Consider the following 25,032-nt stretch of genomic DNA (forward strand, 5'->3'; position numbering starts at 1 on the left):
TTAAGGGAACAACGTCAGTTCTGTTCAAAACCGACAGATTAAAAACATGCAGCACAGACGTTCCCGTGTCTTGAGGTGTGAGTAGTGTGTTGTGTAGCTGTTGCTTATTTTAGTCAAATAGAATGTGTTTTAATAAAGACTGGATGAGTGAGCAGCTGTCTCAGAGGAAATGCTTGCCCTCAGTCGACATCGCGAAACCTAAACAAAACCCTCTTACAACAGCCCATGCCGGACATTTCTGGAATATATTCTGCTCCCCTCCCCACCATCCTCAGAGGCCTTGCAGAAGGGGAGGTGAGAGAGAAGAGGAAGAGTAAAAAAAAAAAAAAGGGGGGGAGAAATGAGGACAGGAAGGGGTTTAACAACTAAACGGGAGAGAATCCTCTCAAGTTTGTGAAAGCCCACCTGTTGCTCTCCTTTGTTCATGCTTTTTGTCTTGTCTTGTTGCTCTACTATACATGAAGGATTTGTTGTACTTAGGTAATATGCTTATTTTTTTATGAAATTGGATTGAAAAGCACCTGGAGTTGGTTTATAACCCCTAAGTAATTAAATTGAGATGCTTTTAAATAAAATTCTGCAAGGACATCAATGGCCGACGTCCTTTTGAGTGATTTTTATTCATTAATAACAACAATTGGTCTTATTAAACCTCTTTGTGTGAGGAAAGTCTGTTTGCTCTCTGTTGTGATGAATGGAGGAGATGAGTAGAGAACACACCCTGGGGAATCCACAGCTGTGGTGACCTGCAGGCCATTACTGGTACTGCAACAAGAAAACTGATTGGCCCAACACTAGCCTCTGTGATAAACCATTTCTGATTTAGTCATTTATTTTACTTCCTTAAAATTTGAATGGTTTTGTCTGTAAACAAACCGAGCCATAATGATCTCCGGCCCTGTAATATTCTGATGTTTGCAGACAAGAAATCACTTAAGATGTTGGGTTTTTTTCTTTTCTTTCTTATCACTGGATTTTCTGTTTCTTCTGTCATTCCCAATCACTATCAGTCACACAGGATTCCTTTGATATTTTATCTGTGATATCTAGAGAACAGGAAGGCATATATACAAATATTAATCTGCTTTTTTCTAATTTTTGTATACACTATCAAAAGTTTGGGTTCAGTAAGATTTTTTTAAATTAATACTTTTATTTGTCAGGGATGCATTAAACTGATCAAAAGTGACATCAAAGACATTTGAAAATAAATAGATAATATAATAAAATGATTTCTAGTTCAAATAGCCTAAATGCTGTTCTTTCAAACTTTCTATTCATCCTGAAAAAATGTATAACTGTTTCCACAAAAATATTAAGCTGCACAACTTACTGTTCTGTTTTCAACATTGATAATGTTGAAACATTGATATAATACATCTATATTTTTTACATTAGTTATTAATCTATTAAATTAGATTTAAATTTAAACCAATGAATAATGCTTTTAACAGTATAACTATAGTAGAAAAAATATATAATATTGTAACTTTAATAGAAACTAATCTTTAGATTTATAATATTAATCTAATGTGTTGTTTATAGCTGCTTCCCTCACATGAGGATGATCTCATATGGGGGTCCGTGGCATCTAAAAGATTGAAAACCCTTGGTCTACAAATTTATATGCATTCAGGATTGCACTTCAATCTTAACTTTATTTCTGCTGAAGGTTTTGGACACACACACAGCAAATAAGCTTTGATTTTAATGTTTTTCTTCATAACCCATATTTGTAATGTTGCAGTTTTTGGCTGTGAGTTTGTGTAACAGGTTGTTTTATATAGTCAATTGTCAGCCCTAATAGACTGAACTCTACAGGACAGATAGACCATTTGTGTGTCTCTATGGAAACCGTTGTCCTGTCCCTATGAGACATACTCTTCCTGTTCCCTCTTTCATTGGGCAGAATCCATTTACATTTTACATTTATGCATTTTGCAGACGCTTTTATCCAAAGTGACTTTACATTGCATTTCAAGTACACATTTACATTCTTATCAGTTCTTGCTTTCCCTGTAAAAATGAACCCATGACCTTGGTATTGCAAGCGCCAATGCTCTACTGTTTGAGCTACAGGAAAGCTTCCAGGAATCCAGGAATCATTTTGAGCCATTAAATCTCTGACTCTTACTCCCCTCTGATTATTATATATTTTTTTGGAATGGCAGGGTTTGTTTTGAGTATGTTAGCTTATTAATATATGTGAAAGAGGCACAAATTCAGTCTTCATCTGCCTGTTTTCAACAAAAGAAACTGCTCGAAATGAACCCAGAGTCCGCAGGAGAAGGACCTGCCACAATGAGCGCTGAACAGAAGTTTTTGTTCACCACACAGAGAGCGAAAGTGTATGAACAAGAGATACCAGCAGGGAGTCTGGACGGGAGAGAGATGGAGGAAGAATGAAAGAGAGAGAGAGAACTCTCTAGAACAAAGTCATCTGTTGTTTATTGAACTGCTGGATTCTTTTCAACATGCAAAACCAGATAACAAGAGAGCTAACAACAATACACTGCTGAAGAATAAAAGATGATTCAGATATCAGTGATGCTCTGAGTGGCTTATTGAACTGAGAACGTGCTAGAATCCAGAACAGACAATTTATGGTTGCGTAATGCCTTCCTGAAATGATACGGAATGAGTTTATCTAGCTAATCGTTACTCCTAGTCTGTTCCAAAACCTATCTCTCTGCCTACTGCCTTACGAGGCAGCATCCTAACTGTAATTAAAAACTCATACATGAATCATTAGTAACACCTAACATGAAATGCACTGGAAACTCGACTCAAGTGATTTTAATACAGGCGTTATAGAAAAGCACAAAAAATACAGCAAACCATTTTTGATAAAGAGCCTGTTAAAAAAATAATACTAATAAATTAATAATAATTTATATCTTTTTGACTGAGACATTGTCCACAAATACACTAACGTCCAAAGTTTGAGGTCAGTGTGTGTGTATATGTGTGTATATTTATAAATAAATTAATACTTTTATTCAGCAAGTACAAATTAAATTAAATGAATCAAAAAACATTTAAACATTTAGGCCTATAATGGTACAAAATAATTTTATTTCAAAGAAATTGTTCTTTTGAACTGTTTGTTCAAAGAATTCAGAAAAAATGTATGAATCAAGCGGCACGACTGTTTTCAACATTGATTATGTTTTCAACATTCCTCATCAATTAGGACTATTGGGTGCATTTTCTTGAGCACCAAATCAGCATATTTATAATTTTCTAAAGGATCATGTGACACTGGACTAATGGCTGTTGCAAATTCAGCTTTACCATCAGAGGAATAAATTACATTTAGAAATAAGAATAGAAAACAGGTATTTTTAAATTGTATTAATATTTTTACAATATTACTGGAATGGTTATTTTGGAATGGTCTTTGTGTTGAGCACCCTTGATGCCTTAAAATTCTCCATATGAGGCAGATCAAGACATTTTGGTGCCTGTTTCTCTCTCAAGTCAGGTCAGACTCACTGTTAGCTCATTGTATAGTTAGCAGAATCTGAATTGCTAAAGCACACAGGAACATCTCTATGCTCTGAATCATACGCATCTTGTTTCTGGAGATTGGCGGAGGACTAATGGAGAGCTAGAAAGAAAACACGAAGGTATGTTGTGTTGGAGTTCACACGCAGTGTGGTTTTCAGGCGAGAAATGTGGAGGAGGAGGGTGGGCTCCTTTGGTGAGATCTCCACTGTGGAATTCATGTCTTTAAAAATGTTCACACATACACATGTTGTCTGAATATTTGAGGTTTAGATTTATTGGCATAATAAATGCCAGTAAATACATTGCTAAATAATTCCTTAACATGATGCATATAACCATGCTTTACCTTTTTTTTTTTTTTTAATGGCACTCATTTCCCTCATTAGAATATAAAGAAACACAAAACATAATAGGACAGCCACACATAAAATCACATGAGCAGTCAAATTCTGTTCTCAGTATTGGACAGGATCTCTGTTATTGGCCATTTTTGCTCTCAGGATAAATATACTGTATTAGGGATGCACTGCTAAGATTTTAACAAACAATTATTGGCCAATACCGATATTTAGTATTTTTTTTATTATTTACAATAGTTACTAGCTAGTTAATTGCTGCATCATCAAACAATTTCTAATGAACATGGATTGGATCCATTTAACATTCAGCAGGCCAACAAAAATGCACAACAGAACAAAGATACATATGAAATAAATGGTGCTTTTTAGGTAGGTTATATATTTCTGTCACAATTACTTTGTTAAACTGAACTTTAGATTTTGATGGGTTGCCATGAAGACCTTGAGTTTCTGTGTATGTTTATGATATGACCGTGACGATAGATTTTGTCAAATGAAACGGTAAAATGCTCATGAAGTGACTCTGGAGATGAAGTTCATGCATTCATGTTCTCATATAGAGAGGCGGCAGAGGCTAAAAAACACAGCGAGCGTCGTGTGTGTGTGTGTGTGTGGGGTAAATGAAACCAGACGTCTGCGCCATTCATTCACACAGTGACATGCAGGATTCATATTTAATCTTTTCGCGGCTTAATATTTGCAGACACTATTATATATCGTGATTTGAAGTGTACTGACCTACTTTTTATTTATTCATCAAAACTTTGACGAATTCCATGACATTCCGCATTTTACAGTAAATGCCGTTTTTATGACTGGATTCCGTCCACGTTTTCCGCATCGCAGAAATCATTGGACCCTATACATTAATCCTTATGAAAGTTACAAAAGTTATTTACTCAAGAGTAGAGAGAGAGTGAGGTTTTTTTTTTTTTCTTGTCTTTAAATGCAGACAGCAGCGCAGGAGGAATATTAGATTACAATCTTGTATCATGCAACAGACATTATACACCTCAGTGCCTTCACGCAGTTAATTAATAAACCATCGGTTTGTTATGTCGGCCTTTTTCATGCTATAGCCTAGATGCTGATGGTTGTAAATTAATCAAAAATCGTCCGATACATCGGTGCATCTCTAGTATACATAGATGTATATAATTAAGTTTGTCTGCACATGTTCAGGACTTTGAAGGTTTTGGAAGGTCTCTTTGGTCTCGCCATCCACTGGGTTATAACAGATTTTTTTTATTCTGGAAAAGGACAACATGTTTTGAGTCAGGGGTCAGCTTGCCTTCTGCTCTTAATGTAGGTTTTGTGTGTTGGAAGCTGGTTTAAAGTGAGTCTTCCTGTCAAATAAATCTCAGTAACATGGAGCAGGTTAAAATATCTTTCTTGTTGTGGTTTAGTTGTTTTCTCTGGCTATAATCTGATACGGAGTTGTACGATAATGACCCTGTGATTGCAAAATGTTCACTGCTGAAATTTCAGCTGATATGGAGCAACTCATTGGAATAATGACAGTTTTGATGATTTGTTTCATATGCTTTTCTGAAGTCAGACTAACACATTTTTCTTTCTCTTTCAGGCGGGCAGTGATGGAGAGAGTATCGGCAATTGTCCATTTTCTCAGCGTCTCTTCATGATCCTGTGGCTAAAGGGTGTGGTCTTCAATGTCACCACTGTGGACCTTAAGAGGTGTGTGTTTTTGTAGTTTGTAGAACTTTGTTTGTAGTTTCCCCAAAAGTGACTTAAATCTGATAAAACATTTCCATGGGGATGAACAGCGTTGTCTTCATTTCAAAAAATGATTTATAAAATAAAGTAGATCATTAATGTTTTTATATCCCCTTTTAGATAGCAAACAAAAGAGTGTGTGTGTGTATTGGGTAGTCATTGATCTCTGATATTGTAATTAAAGTCCAATTCATAAGTCAACACCATTGCTGAGTATTTTCTCTTTAAACTGCAGTGATGTAAACACGTTGTGAAATCACTGGCGTTTCTTACATCACAAACTACATTGTAACCAATCACGTCAACGTGCCGGCAGGCTTTAGTATATCATTAACTATGACCGCATTGAAGCAGTGGAGTCTCAAGAGAAGCCAGGTTATCCCGGTATACCTTTCTGTTGATATGAAAAATCGGGTACATTTAGCAATATAGTTGGGTGTATGATGTATATAACGATGTTATGATGAACTATATGCCTTTCCCCACTGATGTTCTGAGTTTTTCAAAGCGTTTCTAAAGATACTGATTGTTAGAAGGCAGATGTCTGACTCTGAGATGGTGAACGGGAACATGGTTTGTGTAACATTAGCAACACATTATTAGCTGTTTGATAAAGTAGTCAAGCAAAAGGCTAATCATATTAATTACTGTTATGTGTTCGATGTTATAAAGCACGATACCATTGTGCAGCGTTTACCTCAGTAAGTTGACCGAGTGGATCTCCGAGCTGTGATTGAGTGGAGGTGGGGCTGATTTGCATATTCATGGTTCTGCGTATACTAAATGAAGCAAGGGTGAACAGTTGCATTCAAGCTAATATAAGGAATGAAGAAAAAAAATATGAAACATAAAACAAAACATTTAAATATGCCATTTTGGTGATCAAAGATCTGTTTTAAGGGATACAGTTATTGATTACAGACCAGGGGGACTTTAACATTTTCATTCACAATCTTAGTAATTCACAGTTGTCTGAGATAAGATATCAGTTGTCTGAGATAAGATATTTGTATAAAAGTGTATTTCAAAAAAGGATTTCACTGAGGAATTTAAGACACTAGTGTGATGGTGAGGCAGCAGAGACACTATATTCTGCACACAACTGTGTGCTGCTAATGATCTATGGTAACATTTTGAAACTTCAGAACTTGTCTGAAAATGAGGTTAAGCCAGCTAATATTAGCTGTGACTTTAACCTGCTATTATATAGTATCCACTGTGTTGCGTATATTTGAATCTTAAATGCTTCTTACAGTCTGTAAGGATTCTTACAGTCTGAATATTGCAAGGTTCTCTTCCTTTTTTATCTTGTTTTTGAAATCTCTGACTGACGCCACATGTGCATAAATATTTAAACGTATTCACATCGATCGATGATGACATCCACACCTATAGTATATTTCTCTCTCCCACTTTCCCTTCAGACTTTCCACATATGATCTTCAGTCCATGTCTTATGAGGCTGTAACACAGAGACATTGTTCAGCCTAAAGTTTATGAACCCAAACTGAAATCAACTGACATTCTGACTCCATCCATCCGTCCGTCCGTCCATCCGTCCATCCATCCATCCAATATAATATGAGTAGGGTACAATGGGGCTCAGCACTTTTCTTAACAACCATTTTTGATAATGCTTGTGGAAATTTGGCTTTCTTTCTTTCTTTCGAGCTGCTTGTTTTCTCCTCTCTCTTACCCTTTCCTTTGTGCCAACACGAGGGATAGGGTGCTCCTTGTGCTCATGCCAGAGGTGTGAGGTCATTTCCTGTTGTTGTAGTTGGTAAGATCAGAGTGTTCCTGCCTTCAAGGCCTCATGGGACACAACCCCCCTCTGTTCCTGAACCCTCGAGTGTTTTCATATTTCACAGTCTCCATTGTGGATATCAGGGGACAACGTCCTCATTTGGGGAAAAAACGATTCATGTAGAACGCTGTTGTAGTTTTTTTTTTAATGCGAATATATATTTCTTTTAGAGGTAGGTTTAGTATTTACCAATACTAGTTTTATACAAAGCGAAGTGTGTGTTAGGCTGTGAGTGCTCTGGAAAACCCCTGTATTGTCCGAACTGTACGCAGCCCTTGAGGGCATCTTATCACCTTGTATTCTAAAGAAATACAATTCATTAAATGTCCTTGGGTTCTGCCATGCTGACCTCCCTGTCACAGTTAAATACTAAAACATTTCTACAGTTCCCATGGCTTTGGTCTCATGTCACATTTGTTTGAGCAAAGTTTGCGTAGGGTTTATAGACTGAACATACTTGTTGAGATGTGCTGAAGAGTCTTTGAAAACTAATAATTTCATCATTTACGAGAAGTAGACTAGAAGAAGGCCGAGAAGTAGGCCAGGTTCACACAGCAACAGAATACGGTGGCAGTCCTGTATTTGAGTCCTTAATATGGTTACATTCACTCATAGTACGGTTATTTTCAGTCCACTGGAGCTGCTCCAGTCAGTTTTGTGTTCTACACGTGATTAAAATGTTCCGCTCTCCACTAAGATATAAAAGCTGCTGGTAGTTAATGAAGATTTGACGGATGAACTCGCGGCTTGATTGGACGGTTGACATATCAAAAGTGATAACTTTTCAGTTTTCACTGACCGTTGCACGTTCATACAGACAGTATTCGAGATACTACTGTAAGTTTTGTTTCATGGGGCAATGGGGCAAACTGACAGTGTGAACGTAGCCATATTAATGTTGCACTTATGTTTTTCTTTGTGGTAGAAAACCAGCTGATCTGCAGAACCTGGCCCCAGGAACCCACCCTCCCTTCATCACCTATAATGGAGAGGTCAAGACAGATGTCAACAAGATCGAAGAGTTCCTAGAGGACGTCCTCTGCCCTCCAAAGTTAGTGAAAGAGTGCGTTTGTGTATTTAAGTGTTGCATCTGTCAACACCCTGTCAAAATGATTTATTTGACTTATGCTATGTTTGTACACTCAGGTACTCTAAACTTGGTGCCAGACACCCAGAATCCAACACTGCAGGGATGGATATATTTGCCAAGTTCTCAGCCTTCATCAAGAACTCCAAACCTGATGCCAACGAGGGTAACCAGAAAGATTTCACTCTCTCTTACCTCTAAACAAATGAACAAATGTACATTGTTCAGTGGAATAATCACACATTTGATAAGCTCAGTTTAACCACACAAATACTTTCTATTGCTCTAGTTTAATAGATTAGACCTGGTTATGGTTGCCATGTCTTATGTTGTGCATGTAAACAGTGTTGTCTCTAGTTTAGATAACACAGGGTTTGGATCCAGTGTCTCATTTACATACTTTAGTGCTGTAGGCAGGGCCACAATTTGATTGTTAGGTCAACTTCCAGAGTAAACACAGCGACTGCACTTTTATCAGAGGGTGTAGAACTGTTGTCATAATGATACATATGCCAGGAATTTGCCTTGGTGTAATGTCGCATAATCTCAAAGACTCTTCGGCTCAATAACAGTTTGGCAGTGACCCTGAACATAAACTAACTTCAAGAGTCTCCACCCTTATGAAATGTTGACTGTGGGTGATAACAGCTCTCTATTCCAGCTGGAGTCTGTCAACATTGTCTCAGTGCTAGAAATTGCTAAGAGACCTCTCGTGGAGAGCAGAACATGCCGTATCATTTTAGTTTGCATTTAGTTTAGAGCTTAATGTAACCTGTTATGGTGGCCTGCTAATATTGTGTATGTGAAGTGTCAGTATCAGCTTTCACTGGAGTATAATAATGCCCTTATGTGGCAGCTAAGCAGAAGTGCAACCAAACACTGCAATTCTCTTTTGGAACTTTCTCCCTCTAGAGGGCAGATCACTCACTGTTCATCCTTTTTTTCTTTTTTTTTTGGAATCCCTTTTGTTATCAGTTTTTTAAATTTCTAATTTTGTGAATTAAATTATATTATTATATTATATTATGTCATATTTAGTGCTGTCAAATCGATTAATCGATTCTGAAATAAAAGTTTGTGTTAAATTATATATACGTGTATATGAGGAAAATAAGTATTTGAACACCCTGCTATTTTGCAAGTTCTCCCACTTAGAAATCATGGAGGGGTCTGAAATTGTCATCGTAGGTGCATGTCCACTGTGAGAGGCATAATCTAAAAAAAAAAATCCAGAAATCACGTATGATTTTTTTTTTTACTATCTTTTTGTATGATACAGCTGCAAATAAGTATTTGAACACCTGAGAAAATCAATGTTAATATTTGGTAAAGTAGCCTTTGTTTGCAATTACAGAGGTCAAACGTTTCCTGTAGTTTTTCACCAGGTTTGCACACACTGCAGGAGGGATTTTGGCCCACTCCTCCACACAGATCTTCTCTAGATCAGTCAGGTTTCTGGGCTGTCACTGAGAAACACGGAGTTTGAGCTCCCTCCAGATTCTCTATTGGGTTTAGGTCTGGAGACTGGCTAGGCCATGCCAGAACCTTGATATGCTTCTTACAGAGCCACTCCTTGGTTATCCTGGCTGTGTGCTTCGGGTCATTGTCATGTTGGAAGACCCAGCCTCGACCCATCTTCAATGCTCTAACTGAGGGAAGGAGGTTGTTCCCCAAAATCTCGCAATACATGGCCCCGGTCATCCTCTCCTTAATACAGTGCAGTCACCCTGTCCGATGTGCAGAAAAACACCCCCAAAGCATGATGCTACCACCCCCATGCTTCACAGTAGGGATGGTGTTCTTGGGATGGTACTCACCATTCTTCTTCCTCCAAACACGTTTAGTGGAATTATGACCAAAAAGTTCTATTTTGGTCTCATCTGACCACATGACTTTCTCCCATGACTCCTCTGGATCATCCAAATGGTCATTGGCAAACTTAAGATGGGCCTTGACATGTGCTGGTTTAAGCAGGGGAGCCTTCCGTGCCATGCATGATTTCAAACCATGACGTCTTAGTGTATTACCAACAGTAACCTTGGAAACGGTGGTCCCAGCTCTTTTCAGGTCATTGACCAGCTCCTCCCGTGTAGCTCTGGGATGATTTCTCACCTTTCTTAGGATCATTGAGACCCCACGAGGTGAGATCTTGCATGGAGCCCCAGTCCGAGAGAGATTGACAGTCATGTTTAGCTTCTTCCATTTTCTAATGATTGCTCCAACAGTGGACCTTTTTTCACCAAGCTGCTTGGCAATTTCCCTGTAGCCCTTTCCAGCCTTGTGGAGGTGTACAATTTTGTCTCTAGTGTCTTTGGACAGCTCTTTGGTCTTGGCCATGTTAGTAGTTGGATTCTTACTGATTGTATGGGGTGGACAGGTGTCTTTATGCAGCTAACGACCTCAAACAGGTGCATCTAATTTAGGATAATAAATGGAGTGGAGGTGGACATTTTAAAGGCAGACTAACAGGTCTTTGAGGGTCAGAATTCTAGCTGATAGACAGGTGTTCAAATACTTATTTGCAGCTGTATCATACAAATAAATAGTTAAAAAATCCTATATTGTGATTTCTGGATTTTTTTTTTAGATTATGTCTCTCACAGTGGACATGCACCTACGATGACAATTTCAGACCCCTCCATGATTTAAATAATCAAAATAGCAGGGTGTTCAAATACTTACTTTCCTCACACTAATATATATATATATATATATATATATATATATATATATATATATATATATATATATATATATATATTGTCATGTATTGCGAGATTTTTTATACAAATTACAAAAGAAATATCTTTGTATAATATGAAATAATGTCAAATCGATTAATCGCGATTCTAAAATAAAAGTTTATATATATATATATATATATATATACACAAACTTTTGTATATATATATATTTGTATTGTGTATATATATATATATATATATACACAAACTTTTATTTTAGAATCGCGATTAATCGATTTGACATTATTTTATATTATACAATGATATTTCTTTTGTAATTTGTCTACTCTGAGGCATTGCAAGATGATGTAATTTTTCTAGAAAACTGACCTATTTTATCTTCCGTGTGTAGTTGATAATAGTTTTGCTTTTATTTATTTATTTTATTTTATTTCTTAAACTTGCTTTTCATTTTTTACAACACAATGCTCTGTCATTAAATTAAGTGAATTAGTTAATTTACTGTGAATTGGGATATTTTTGTTGTGTCTTTGCAATTTGGAAAAACAGACACAGATTAAAAAAAGCTTTAAAGTTGCTGTCTGTCTGCAAGGTGAAAATATGAAGAACAACTTTGATTTATATGATTAAGTTGTATTTTTTTTTTATTAATCACAATACATGTTACAACCCAGCAAGCAATAGCCATAATAATTTCACCGTCTAGGTTAACTGTAGACCCGATATAGTCCGGCTATGAGTAACCCACTTCTGGCCAAAATAACCTTGAATTTGGTTGCATGTCATTTTTGCCAAAATGACTTGCAAGATGTATGATATATCATGTAAGCAAAGTCAACAGTGATTACAAGGTGTTTGGTTTCATTTCTTTGACATGTTTCACATAGCCTGTGCGTCTATTCTTGGGCTATGGTTAGACATCTATAACATTTTCACTGACAGCCCAAATTTTGCCTTGTTTATCCTAGACGTCAGGGCTGTGTTTGGACGTCTATTAGACGTCTTTTAAATGTAAAATTGCTTGCTTGGAAGTGAACCGGACTGTGAACCACCTGAGATGGTCAGAGTTTGGTGTGCTTTCGATTTCTTTTTGAGTGTTCACATTCTGTGAATGGCAAACAATTGAAAACATGTTGTTTTTTGTTGACGACATATAGCATTGGAAAGGGGACTGCTGAAGACCTTGCAGAAGTTGGATGAGTACCTGTGCTCTCCTCTACCGGACGAGATCGACCACAACAGCATGGAGGAGATGAAGGCCTCTGTGCGCAGGTTCCTAGACGGTGAAGAGATGACTCTGGCTGACTGCAACCTGCTGCCCAAACTCCACATCGTTAAGGTAACCAGTCGAACAGGCCAACCTCTGCCTCAGATTAAAGAGAATTTCACAATATGATTATTATGTGCCATAATACATGACGAACTGAGCAGAAGGATTTACCAGTTAATTTTCTCTCTTTCGGTTTGCAGGTGGTGGCAAAGAAGTACAGAGGCTTTGAGATCCCTAAAGACATGACGGGCATCTGGAGATACCTGAACAATGCCTACAAGCGTGAGGAGTTCACCAACACATGTCCCAGCGACAAGGAGATCGAGATCGCCTACGCTGACGTAGCAAAACGGCTTGTCAAATAATGGCTCAAAATCTCCTCCACTCCCCTCCCTGCGCTGGGACTGTTTCGTTTCCATCACACGAGAAAGAGAAAAAAAAATAGCTACGGACTCCTTTTTTCCTTCTCTTTTATTTAGAGTAAATACCCAATGCATGATTTCTCCCTCCTCCGTTACAGCTCTTTAGGACATATCATACATTTTCGGTGTGGCCGAAAGGCTGTTATCACACGTTACTTTTTTTGTTGTTGTCCTAGTTTAAGTGTTAAAGCAGAAAATGCCAGATACTGTCAGTGTATCGATGCCTAACAGCGTGTGAGCATGTGGCTCACGCATATCTATTCCTCTCACCCACACTATGTAGCAATAACAGAGTGGGTTCACCAGCCTTTTGTTTTATTATGGATTTAAAATATGAAAACAATGCTTTTTCTAAGCTTGCAACGTGAAGAGTTATAAAGCATTTTTGTTTTGTTTGCATCTAAATGCATTTGAATAGTGTTGAAAGCTCCAGTGTTTATTTTCAGAGAGTTTTAGAGAGCAGTTTAGCCCGCTGAACACACCGACCGAAGTCTCAAAAGACGCTTTACTGATGTTTTAAATGAAGTGCTTATTGACTTATGTTGATGTCAGAGTTCAACACTCAAATATGAAGGTCATATCATATACATTAGTCATCAGTTGTTTGCAGAAATGGCACCTTTCATACCATGTAGTAAATTCGTAGCACCTGTGGCCTTTTGATGGAAGAAAGGCCTCTTTAACAGAGACTATAGATGCATGAAGAGATTCTATAGATCTGCCTTATTCACTCTAGATTCGTTATTTAATGTTAAGAGTGCTGCGCCATCATAACTGCATCCCATGGCACGAAACACATGAAGGGAAATGCCTGTGTAGCTCTAGAGGTAGAACTACTTCACTTGAAGTGTCCTTAACAATTTGAATAGTAGCAACACAATTTTTTTTTTAAGGAAATGGTTTACAAGGGGCATCTCATTTAAAGAAGACGGATTGTTTTTAACATGTGGTGCTATGAAGGATGGCTATATAGACAGAAAAATGGCTTTATAGTCTTACCAGATTCAAGTTTGATTAAAAAAACTGCATTTTATGTTGATACAATGTTGAGTGTAAACTTGATGTTTCTGATTTGGAGAAAGATAATAATGAAAGAAATTGGTTGCCATATGTTTTTTCAATTCTATTTGTGATAGAGAATTGTAAATACTGTTTTGGGTTTTCAGAGATTAACATGCGACTTTTATACATTCATGAGCTGAATGTAATAGAATGATACTTGTATGACACTTCTGGCCTTATACATTTCCTCAAGGTAGCAAAAAAGAAAACGTGGTTGGAAGTGAGTGAGTTGCTGCCCTGTGGGAACAAAAAAACAGGAAGATGGTGTTGTAGGGGGGCTTGTTTCCTTTTTCCACTCCTCTGCTTATGCTGATGGTTGTGAAAATGTAGGGATTTTTTTTTTTTCCAGCCTGCCATCCTTTCACTTAGAGTTCTATACAAGAGATCATTGGCACGTTATTAGAAAGTTGGTTCAGGGCCCCCTTTTTAAAAATTTTCAGCTTTGTGCATTTAAAGGAATCAGCAATGTGCTGTGTTTTTTTTTGTTTTTTTTTGAGAGATGCTCCCTCCATACTATTCAGCCCATATCTCTCTGAGTAACTGAATGTTAAAACGTTGCTCTTTGTAGGTTTCTGATTGGGCCTGTGTGTGTGTGTGCGTGCGTGCAAGGAACAGGTTTGACATTAACTATGAAAATACTGCATGTTTGCCATATGCCATCGCACTCTCATTAAATAAACTGCTGGCAGCTATGATAAATTTGGTGTATGAATTATTTTAGCATATCACTTTCACAACAGATTTCTGCCATTTCCATTTCAGTCCTTCTTTCCAATGTTAAGGATATCCACGCATTTTGGCTGCAGTACAGATATAAAACCTTTTTAGAATGGATATATAACTAAATTTAGCCATTGCTCATTGGGGGAGGGGGGAATTCTGAGAATATGCTCGTTTTTGTCATTTTATCTAACAGGATGATCATGAGACAAACAAACTTACACCCCAAAAAAATTGTCACTGACTTTTGTCGAAGGGATATTACAAAAGACAAAGTGAAACTGAAGACAGGAAAAACCAATAAAATGTTTTGTTTGGAACATTGGTAACACTTTACAATAAACTCTCATTTGTGAACTTTATCATTAGCTAATATAAACAATGACTATTACATTTTTACAGTATTTATTCATGTTTAAATGTTAATAAAATAAAATACAATTGTTCATTGGTCATGCTAGTTCACAGTGGATTAACTTGTGTTAAAATATGAATTTTCATTTGAAATATGTATTTTTGAATGTTGAAATCAACATTAAGATTAATGGTAATACTTTACAATAAGGTTCAGTAGTTAACAACCTTAGTTAATATAAACCAAGAATGAACAATACTTCTACAGCATTTATTAATCTTAGTTCATATTCATTTCAACATTTACTAATACATTGTTAAAATCAAAGGTTGTATTTGTTAACATTAGTTAATGCACTGTGAACTAACATGAACAAACATTGAACAGCTGTAGTTTTTAACTAACATTAAAACATATTAATAAGTAGCCTACTGTAACAAAGGTATTGCTCATTGTTCGTTCATGTTAGTTAATACATTAATGTTAACTAATGAACCTTATTGTGAAGTGTTACCAGATTAATAGAAGTACTGTTCATGTTAACAAATTAAGCCTTATTTAAAGGGTTACAGGAACATAAAAAAAAAAAAAAACTTAAAGAAACGTCTACAATATATTAACTTCATTGTCATTGTAATATGAAAAATATTATTTAATTACAAGTTGTGAGTTTCAGATTTCATTTAATATTTTTAGACGTATGACCACCAGAAGGCGCTATAACCCCTTTCCATTCGAAAGAAAATTACAGTAGTTGCTTCACACAGCAAATTGAGATTAGATTTAATAAAAGAAGCACTGTAAATTGACAATAGATAATTCAGAACAAGTTATGCGTCTATATATTCCAGTTCCAGTATATTCATCTTTAAAATCTACTTTTGTTAGATTTTACAGCTCAGACCAAAGTAAATACGAAGTTCAAAGATGAACTGCGCGCTCCGCCCAACACGCTCCTGTGAGCTTCAGGAGCGCGTGAATAAAACACCAAACCTCCAGCGCGCGTCAAACAAAGCGTGCGCATTTCAAACTTTCAGTTTAGAAACCTTCATTAGGTTAAAGGGAAACTTTATCTTTGTATATGTCGTATATACTTAATCATGAGCATATCAAAGTCCAAAATTAAGAAGCTGTTTGGGAAGTCAAAGAGTTTAGGTAAGGAAACCAAGGATGCTGACAGGACTGAGGGTAAGTGGGGGACTTCACCCGAAGACGAGCGCGCGAGTTTCAGAGGTTCGTCTATGACTTTACCGTCGAGCCATGGAGATGTCACCTCATCCCCGGACTCACTGCCCACCAGCCCCAGCGAGAAGAAGAAGAAACGTTTCCCGACCTGGAGGTCCAAAACGAGAAATAAAGATAAAGAGATGCTCAGCAGTTCCGGAGAAGTGGACCATGTGTTCAACCACAGGTGAGTGATCTGCCGTCTCATTTTTTAATGCTCTTTTCTCACAAATATCTTTCATGGGAATTTTTGAATGAGCACCATATGCTGGAATCTCTCATTGCATCCACGTTCACTGGTATTAGTTAACCTGGTGGTCAGTCTTCAGCTGGTCAGACTGGGAGACCAGCTGTACCAACTAAACAAGCTCAACATCAGCTTTGCCAGGCTGGCAGACTATTTTAAAAATTATTATATAGTTGGTAACACTTTTTGGTAGGGTAAATTTCTTATCATTGTCTTTAACAAACATGGTCAACAGATAATTTGATATAGGCAGTGTCATGATTGTTAGAAATGTCATGATTCATATATATTCAACTTTAATTCATATGTATTCATATCTCAGTTTGTGTGAATCTCACAAAACTTCAACTGAAATGATAGATAAAGCCTTACTGCTGAATTATTCAATGAAGCATTATTTGAATCAAGACAATTAAGCGCCTCCTCCCTCATAATGCATAAACGTCTTATTCTCATTGTGAAAGTGTAGCAATTGCAAAAATGTATATATTTTATATGCCAGCTGTTACATGTACTATCTTTCATTTACGTTGATGTAAAAAATAATTACTGTCATGAGAATATAATAAGAATCAAATCTAAACAAAAACATGTTTATTGGGGGTTACCGGTAAATAAATAAAAAAATCATAATGGTCCTAAATAGGCTCAAATAAATAAAAAATATCTTGATTTTGATGAGAAAAATTACGGTAGCATGTTATAAGAGTAATGTACATAAACTACTGGGCTCTTAAATACTATGTTTCCTGATAACTTATTAAAGAAAGTTTTTTCATTGATTTTAATGTTGTAATGTGAAAGTTTATAGTGTCCTCTGAACAATGGTGAATTAAGTTCAGTTTATGAGGCTACACTACATGACTATGTAAGTTCCATTGGTCTAATTTATATGTAGATTATTAGACATGGATTTATCTGTAAAAAATTGCGACATTGTGGACTGCGATGTAGTATCAGGATTGTATCATGCCATAAGACAGTGGAAAGACAGTCAGCGGTTTGACAACACTGCTGAATCTGCATTGAGCTGATCAGCCTGCATGTCTCTGTGATCTGAAGATGTGCTATAATATTTCTACTTGCTAAAGACTAGTTACCTTCCACTGAGGTAGTATTCAAAACACTCTTTATTCACACAATTCTAGCGAGGCTTCGTCTGTGTTGAACAATCAAGGGGTGGTGTGGCGCAATGGATAAGACACATGCCTTTGGTGTGAGAGACCCGGGTTTGAATCCACTGTGAGACACCAATGTGTCCCTGAGCAAGACACTTAACCCCTAGTTGCTCCAGAGGCGTGCGACCTCTGACATATATAGCAATTGTAAGTCGCTTTGGATAAAAGCGTCAGCTAAATGAATAAATGTAAATGTAAGGGTTTGGACACAAAAGCAAAATCTGACAAGAATCAGCAGTGTTCTTTATAGTCCCACTGTTGATTTATTTTCATCTTGCGTAATCACATTTGATGGGGAGCTTTGTTTGATTTGATGTAGAGAGCATGTTGTTAAATAGACAAACATGCTTCTGTTTTTTCAAGTGGTGAGATTTTGCTTGACTAGTTTAGGCCCTCACCTTTGGCTTACTGGGATGAGACGTCCTTGTATTTCAATAGCAGGTTTCTTCTTGTATAAGTTGGGTGCTTTTTTAGATTTACTGAATCACATATGCTGTGTTTTTAGTGAGTAAAATAAATAAATCTGCTGTATAATACTGTGATCAGTTCTTTCCAGATTACATGGACGGAAGCATAACAACATATAATCTAAAAATAACTATTGTCCATAATTAACCATTTCTGCACATTTTAGTATTTATGATATGCTTGTCCATGTTAATGCCACTTTCCACTACACCTGGTGCTGTTCAATGAGTCTGTTAAAATTCATTTATGATCATATGAATAAGCAAAATAGCTTCACACTGCAGGAGTATAAATGGGATTAGTTGGACAGACGATTTTAATCACCAGACTAGACACTTTAGTTTTTTTTTTGTTGTTGCACTTGTCACAGAATCAGTGTAATCTTGGGACAAAATAGAAAATGAAATTTTGTTTTGTATTTCATCTTTAATAAGCATGCTGATTTAAGTGATATATCATCTCACTTTCATAACAGATGATGTTAGAGAGACAGAATAGCAGCTTGATTTGATTTGATAATAGATCATAATGTCTGTCATTTGTTAAAGGCATATATTAAAGGGATTAAAGATGAAGAGGACCGGCAAGAATTTCCTGCTGCTGTAGGCAAGAGTCACAGCCTTCTAAACATAGAAGATTGTAGAGCTAATATTTTCATAACATTTATAGAAACAATTATATTTACTATACCTCCGTGGCTTCATCTGAATTTATGAACTAACACTTCTGAAATAGCTGTAGATTTATACCTAATTTTAGTGATGACAATCTAATTTGCTCAATGATTGTTAATTTAGCTCACATCAATTCAGGTGGTTGTTGTGTACAAATGGCTCTGAAAAGCAATATGATCAGAGAAAAGATTGAGGATCACCCACACAATAGAAGCAGACTGCATAGGCTACATTAAATGAAAAACACGTATGCATTTACAGTTGGCAGCTTTGACAGTTTGAGAAAGTAAAGTGACTCACAGTGTTCATTAGCCTTTTTACGGTAATAAAAAGTTAAGCTAAACTGTTTATGACCACTCTGTGTGGAAACACTGATCTGTTGGAAATGCGAAAGAGCTGCTGTGAGCTGCATGGTTAACTCCACAGTTGCCTGTGGGCAGGGTGTGTGTGTGTGTGTGTGTGTTGCGGGAAAGTGGGGGTTGAGAGAAATCCAGCTCTTCACGATGATGACTGATATTGTAAGCTGACTGTAAGCTTTGTTGTCATGACATAAAATGCTAACAACACATTTCTACATACACACATGGTTGTTTTTCTGTATTAGTGAAGACAACTCTTAGGCCACGAAGCCTACACACTGCAACTAAATTCGGTTGTCACTTCACCTTTTAGTGCTTAATCCTGTTCTGTACACACACAGTTCAGTATTCAATGGGAGTGACAACCTCATTCTACAACCGAATTAACTCTAGTAGTGACAACAAAAAATCTTACGCCGTGTGTACGGAACCGAACTGAGCAACTAGTTGTTAATGAAGTAGTTTAACGTGCATTAACGTGCATCAAATATTTCTCTCTTCTATGTGTGGTGAAAGAAATCACAGGGTAAGCAGTACGAGCCTTGACTCATTCGTGTTGCCAAATCTAGCTATAAAAACAAAGAACAAGAACAAGACCACAATAAATCGAAATAAATTCAAATGCTTTGTGCTAAAAATAAGACCAAAATATCACGCCCGGTGTTGTGCCGAATTTCGACCCCCGCCAAATTATTACCCCCCTAGTATTGGTAGGGTTAGGATTAGGGGTGGGGTTAGGATTAGGCAATCAGGTACTGACTTCAACTAGGGGGGTAATAATTTGTCAGGGGGTTGAAATTCAGCACAACACCAGCACTTGCTGACTTTAAAACGCTTATAACCTAATAAGTGGACATGGCAACACTGCAAGAGCCACTCTGTGAAGCAGCCTTTACAAGCATAAGAAAAACACTACACCTCCGTTACCATTGACTGAGCTTTAAGGGAAAACTGCTGAACATAATGAGTCCTTTGTCGCTGTAATATTTCTTTGGTTAGAATTGCGTATACCAAACACATGAGACGCCAGAACATTGCTATGGTTACCACGCTGTCAATCATCGCAGTTTCGGGAGTGAGTCTTGTTCCGTACGTGGAACGATACTTTAAGGGACGCACTCCGGCATTTAAATGCGGTTGTCACTCCTGAAACTTTACAGTGTGTATGTATGTTTTTATACAGAGGTGGTGTTTGCTAAACCCCAAACCTCTTTACACAAACCTATTGAATATCAGTAGATTTAAAACAAAACGTGAACATAATAATAATAATACAAAATAATACATTAAAAATAAACAAATACCCCAAAACATATTTACATACATATGTTACTTATAATACTTTATGCCTATTATTGGCCATTCTTTATTGTCAGTTTATCTACTAATATATTGCATGTGCCCAAAATATATTTTCTTACTGAAATGTATTTTCTTACGCCTTAAAGTACATTTAGAAAAATATATTTCCTTAATAGTCCAGGCGTTTTAGGAAAAAAGGGTGAACAAATTGCAACAGAATCAAACTCAACTGATTTTGTATCCTCAATATGTCCTGAGTAAGGAAAAAAAAGCCCCGAAGAATCCCATTAGGGGAAAGTTCCGAAAAAGACCCAAATATAGCCTATTCATACGCCTATTCATTCTTTTTCTCACGTGAATAGGGTAAAAAATGTAACCTTTAGATATCACCATGAAAATTACTGAGTTGATTACTTATATCAAGAAAAACAAAAAATGTATTACAAGTTTTTTAAAATTGTTTGTTAACATGGACAAACGGTGCATAATCTAATTACAGATGTGCTAATTTGCATAAATACCACAACAGGTCTAAACATTGGGTATAGCCAGGTGAAAATGTCTTGTTGAATCTTGTTGACAAATAACAGTAAAATACTTAATGTTAAGGTCTTAATGGAACCCATTTAGGCTACCCATGAGCATTAATACATAGAGGCAGGAAGAAGTCCTTTAAACCAGCCTTTATTGATTTTTAAGAGATGGGGTTTGGGGCTGGGTCCGTGGGACTGTTTCTGGGGGACGAATCTGAGACAAGAACAGGAGACAATGGTAAGGAGAATGCAGAAGACAAAAGGTAAGTAAAATAAAAATCTCCAGAAACAGTCCCACGGACCCAGCCCCAAACCCAATCTCTGCAATAATAGTTAATAAAGGCTGGTTTCTAAAGTACTTCTTCCTGCCTCTATGTATTAATGCTCATGGGTAGCCTAAATGGGTTCCATTCAGACCTTAATATTAAATATTTTACTGTTATTTGTCAACAAGATTCAACAAGACATTTTCACCTGGCTATACCCAATGTTTAGACCTGTTGTGGTATTTATGCAAATTAGCACATCTGTAATTAGATTATGCACCGTTTGTCCATGTTAACAAACAATTAAAAAAAACTTGTAATACATTTTTTGTTTTTCTTGATAGAAGTAATCAACTCAGTAATTTTCATGGTGATATCTAAAGGTTAAATTTTTTACCCTATTCACGTGAGAAAAAGAATGAATAGGTGTAGGAATAAACTTTCCCCTAATGGGATTCTTCTGGGCTTTTTTTTCCTTACTCAGGACATATTGAGGATACAAAATCAGTTGAGTTTGATTCTGTTGCAATTTGTTCACGGTTGACCCCCATTTTGGCTTAAAACGCCTGGACTATAAGTGGCAGAGCATATTTTCAGCATATTTTTGAAAATTATTTTGGCCAGAAAAAAAATTAGTTTGGTGATTTGGGAAATTTATGAGCTGTTTAAATGGTCAAGTTTAAATGTCCTTACAAGTCTGTTTTTGGCGTGTTTGACTATATTTGTGAGTCTAAAAACATTAGACCCTCACAATCATAGACAAACCTGTGTGTTTCAAGTGAAAAGTCTTCATGGATTGGATCACATCAGAAAGTGATTGTTACCATTGCCAGATTTGTTCTAAAACTGGCATATTAGAAAGCTCTGGACGAGCAGTGACTCACTGTGGTCGGCAAACATCTGGATTTGCAACACTGTATGCTTTTGTAAAGCAGAAATAGAAGGATTTGTTCCACTCAGAACAGTCATAGATGAGTTTGGAGGGTTTTTTAGCATGCTTTTTTAGCGTTTTTTGGCATGAGTTTTTTTATTCATCTTGTTCATATTTCTTTTTCCATTAAATCTCTTCCATTGTTTTACAGCTTGAGTGTTTTTATGATACAATCTTTTTGCTTGAAGCACCTATATGTTTGTGTTCAGTAGACACGTCAGTGTTTCTTTACAGATTTGGCATGATAAACAACAACAAACGAAGTATCTGCTTTGAATTTTCCGCTGCCAAGGCAACACACACACACACTCAAATAAACAGCACACTATAGTCCTGACTACAATTGATATCTTTTGCTTTATATTTTAGATCTAAAGAGAAAATCCCATTGTCTGTATCTCAAAATACATTTTACTGGTAACACTTTACAATAAATTAACATTGTTAACATTCAATAATGCATTAGGTCAAAGTAACAATGAAAAACTTTTTTTTATTGATTTTTTTCATTCACACTTGTTAAAAATTCACGAGCTAAGGTTACGTTATACAATTCAAATGATAATACTGTATTAGTATACTGTATAAACTAGATTAATAAATGCTGTTTTATGTCATGTTAGCCATTGCATTTACCAATGCTAATGTACAGAATCTTATTGTACCGTTTTACCATTTTATTTGATTTATTAAGCACAGAAGGTAATGTGACCATTGTTCATTTGTTTGCATGCCACTGACAATGTCATGAAACGGTTAAAATTGTTACCAGATGATCATAGCAGGCCATCAGTTCTTCAACAGTTGTAATAACCTGGTGAAAAGTGCTGGAGGGTGGGTGCACTCTCTATCTTGACTTTCACCCCTCTTTTTGTGTGAAAAGCTCTTTGTCTTGGGCAGCTCTGCATGTTCCTATAAGCACATAAACTCATGCTGCAGGAATGTGCAAAGAGTGGTTGTGAAATATCCCAGTGAGCGATATAAAACAGAAGCTGATTACTCCTTCCCGTTGTAGTTTATTTCATTCAGCGCTTTTTGTATTTTTAACATGTCTGCCTAGAGAGCTTCCCATTAAAACCAGTGAAACCAGTTTTGCTCTGAAGTTTTTTGTTTCTTTGAATACAGTTTGTTATTGTGTTCCATGTGACTTTCGAGGGGAATAACTAAAAATATGATTCATCTGCACCTGCTTTATAATAATAATAAAGGCAGACTTAAAAACTGGAAGTTATCTCCAACCTATTATCTCCAACCTTAGAGGACTTTGCTGTTTGCAAACTTTTTATACACATGAGAAAACAGCTTTCATTCATTTGTAATGATGCAAATTTGTATTGTCTGGCATATCATTGACAAAATAAATTGTACATGAATACTCACCAAGACAGGCATTTTAACACAATTTTGTGTGTATTTGACAATATAAGCTGCGGGAGAGAACTGAATTAGGAATCACACGCTGTCCGAGAGGTGGCTTTCTGTGTGTGTGAATACTTCGCTTATTGCGCGTAATAACATTAAGTATGTCACATTTATGTACTGTAACAGTCATGTGTCCAGTCTACTCTCTGCTGTTTGCGTCGACCTAAAACCTGAACTTTTTACCATCTTTTGGAGTATTAAATTCATGCAGTCAATCATGCAAATCATTGCAATATGCATATCGTGATATGTATATTTGTGATTTTTCGATAATTTTGATATATCGTGCTGCCCTATTACTTAGTCATATCTATAAGTGATTTGCAATTTATGCTTGTGCCAATGCAAGGTGATTTATGCCTCTCTTTTTTTATGCCTCTTTTTGTTGATAAAACTGTGATAACTTTCTACTCATATTTTAATCTTGTTATTTCTCCCCTTATCATGCATATTTTTGTCTTATCTACATGGTTTCTGAAATGCACACTTGCACATGCTGACATATAACTAGGCTGTCATAATTCAAGATCTGTTAAGAGAAGTTACTATCAGGCTCACTGAGAGATGTTTCAACCGGCCCAGACACATCTCACAGAAATCTGATTAAATAAAGGCTCTATTCGTTAGAGGCTTGAATTATGTTCGAGCTCTTGGAGGGTCCATCTTAAAGGGTTGAAATGCAAACAGTGTAAAATCAAATAAATAAAGGTTGTTTCCACATATATGTTATCTTATCATGTAAAAGTTGTTATCAATGTAGTGATGATTCTCTGGCAGCTTCACTTGTATCTAATCATGCATGGTTTACATTGCTTAAAGATACCTTTTAGTATATAAATGCACTTATTCAGAACAAAGGTAAGGAGATAATTTAAATACATCTACAATAATAAATAAACAGATTTGTTATAAGAATCCACTCAGTCCCATTCTGTAAACACCTCACAAACTGTATTTTGTACTTACTAATGAATCACTAATGACAAAGTAAAGAAAAAAATTATGTTATATCAGGGAAGTTTCATTATATTCTTTAATCATTTGAATAAGAAGGGCACCCTGCAAATTTAGATTAGTCAAAGAGGTCAAAACTTTTATCATGTAGTGTCTTTCAATGGTGGAAAGTCATTTAGTTTGGTTAACAATTTCTTCTGTTCATGACATCCATATGAGCTATAAACCAAAAAATATGTATTTGGGATGACAGCATTTGTTATTTTGGAGATCATTTTTTTCCAAAACACTTGAGAGAAAATAGTCATATTTATTTACTGTAAGAGGAGATATCGTCACATGATGCTCAGATTAAATATACTGCATCCTGCACAGTTTGCATCAAATACAGTTTAGTTGATATCAAACTCACATCCTGAGGGGAAACTCTGTGACATCCATCACTT

General features: G+C 36.3%; 2 protein-coding genes across 2 annotated transcripts in view; both read left to right on the forward strand.

The window, feature by feature from the left end:
- The window catches only part of clic4 (chloride intracellular channel 4), a 28,053-nt gene extending 13,408 nt beyond the window's left edge, over positions 1-14,645 (forward strand). Inside the window, exons 2-6 of the mRNA XM_084392957.1 lie at positions 5,455-5,564; positions 8,333-8,458; positions 8,554-8,660; positions 12,357-12,538; positions 12,670-14,645. Of these exons, the coding sequence (XP_084249083.1) occupies positions 5,455-5,564; positions 8,333-8,458; positions 8,554-8,660; positions 12,357-12,538; positions 12,670-12,834 (690 nt within the window). The 3' untranslated portion in view covers positions 12,835-14,645. The remainder of the gene's footprint in view (positions 1-5,454; positions 5,565-8,332; positions 8,459-8,553; positions 8,661-12,356; positions 12,539-12,669) is intronic.
- A 1,350-nt stretch (positions 14,646-15,995) lies between these two features.
- Positions 15,996-25,032, forward strand: part of crybg1a (crystallin beta-gamma domain containing 1a) — a 49,560-nt gene continuing 40,523 nt past the window's right edge. Inside the window, exon 1 of the mRNA XM_084392950.1 lies at positions 15,996-16,439. Within this exon, the coding sequence (XP_084249076.1) occupies positions 16,129-16,439 (311 nt within the window). The 5' untranslated portion in view covers positions 15,996-16,128. The remainder of the gene's footprint in view (positions 16,440-25,032) is intronic.

This window comes from Rutilus rutilus, assembly GCF_951802725.1.
Source record: "Rutilus rutilus genome assembly, chromosome: 21".
Lineage (NCBI taxonomy): Eukaryota > Metazoa > Chordata > Actinopteri > Cypriniformes > Leuciscidae > Rutilus > Rutilus rutilus.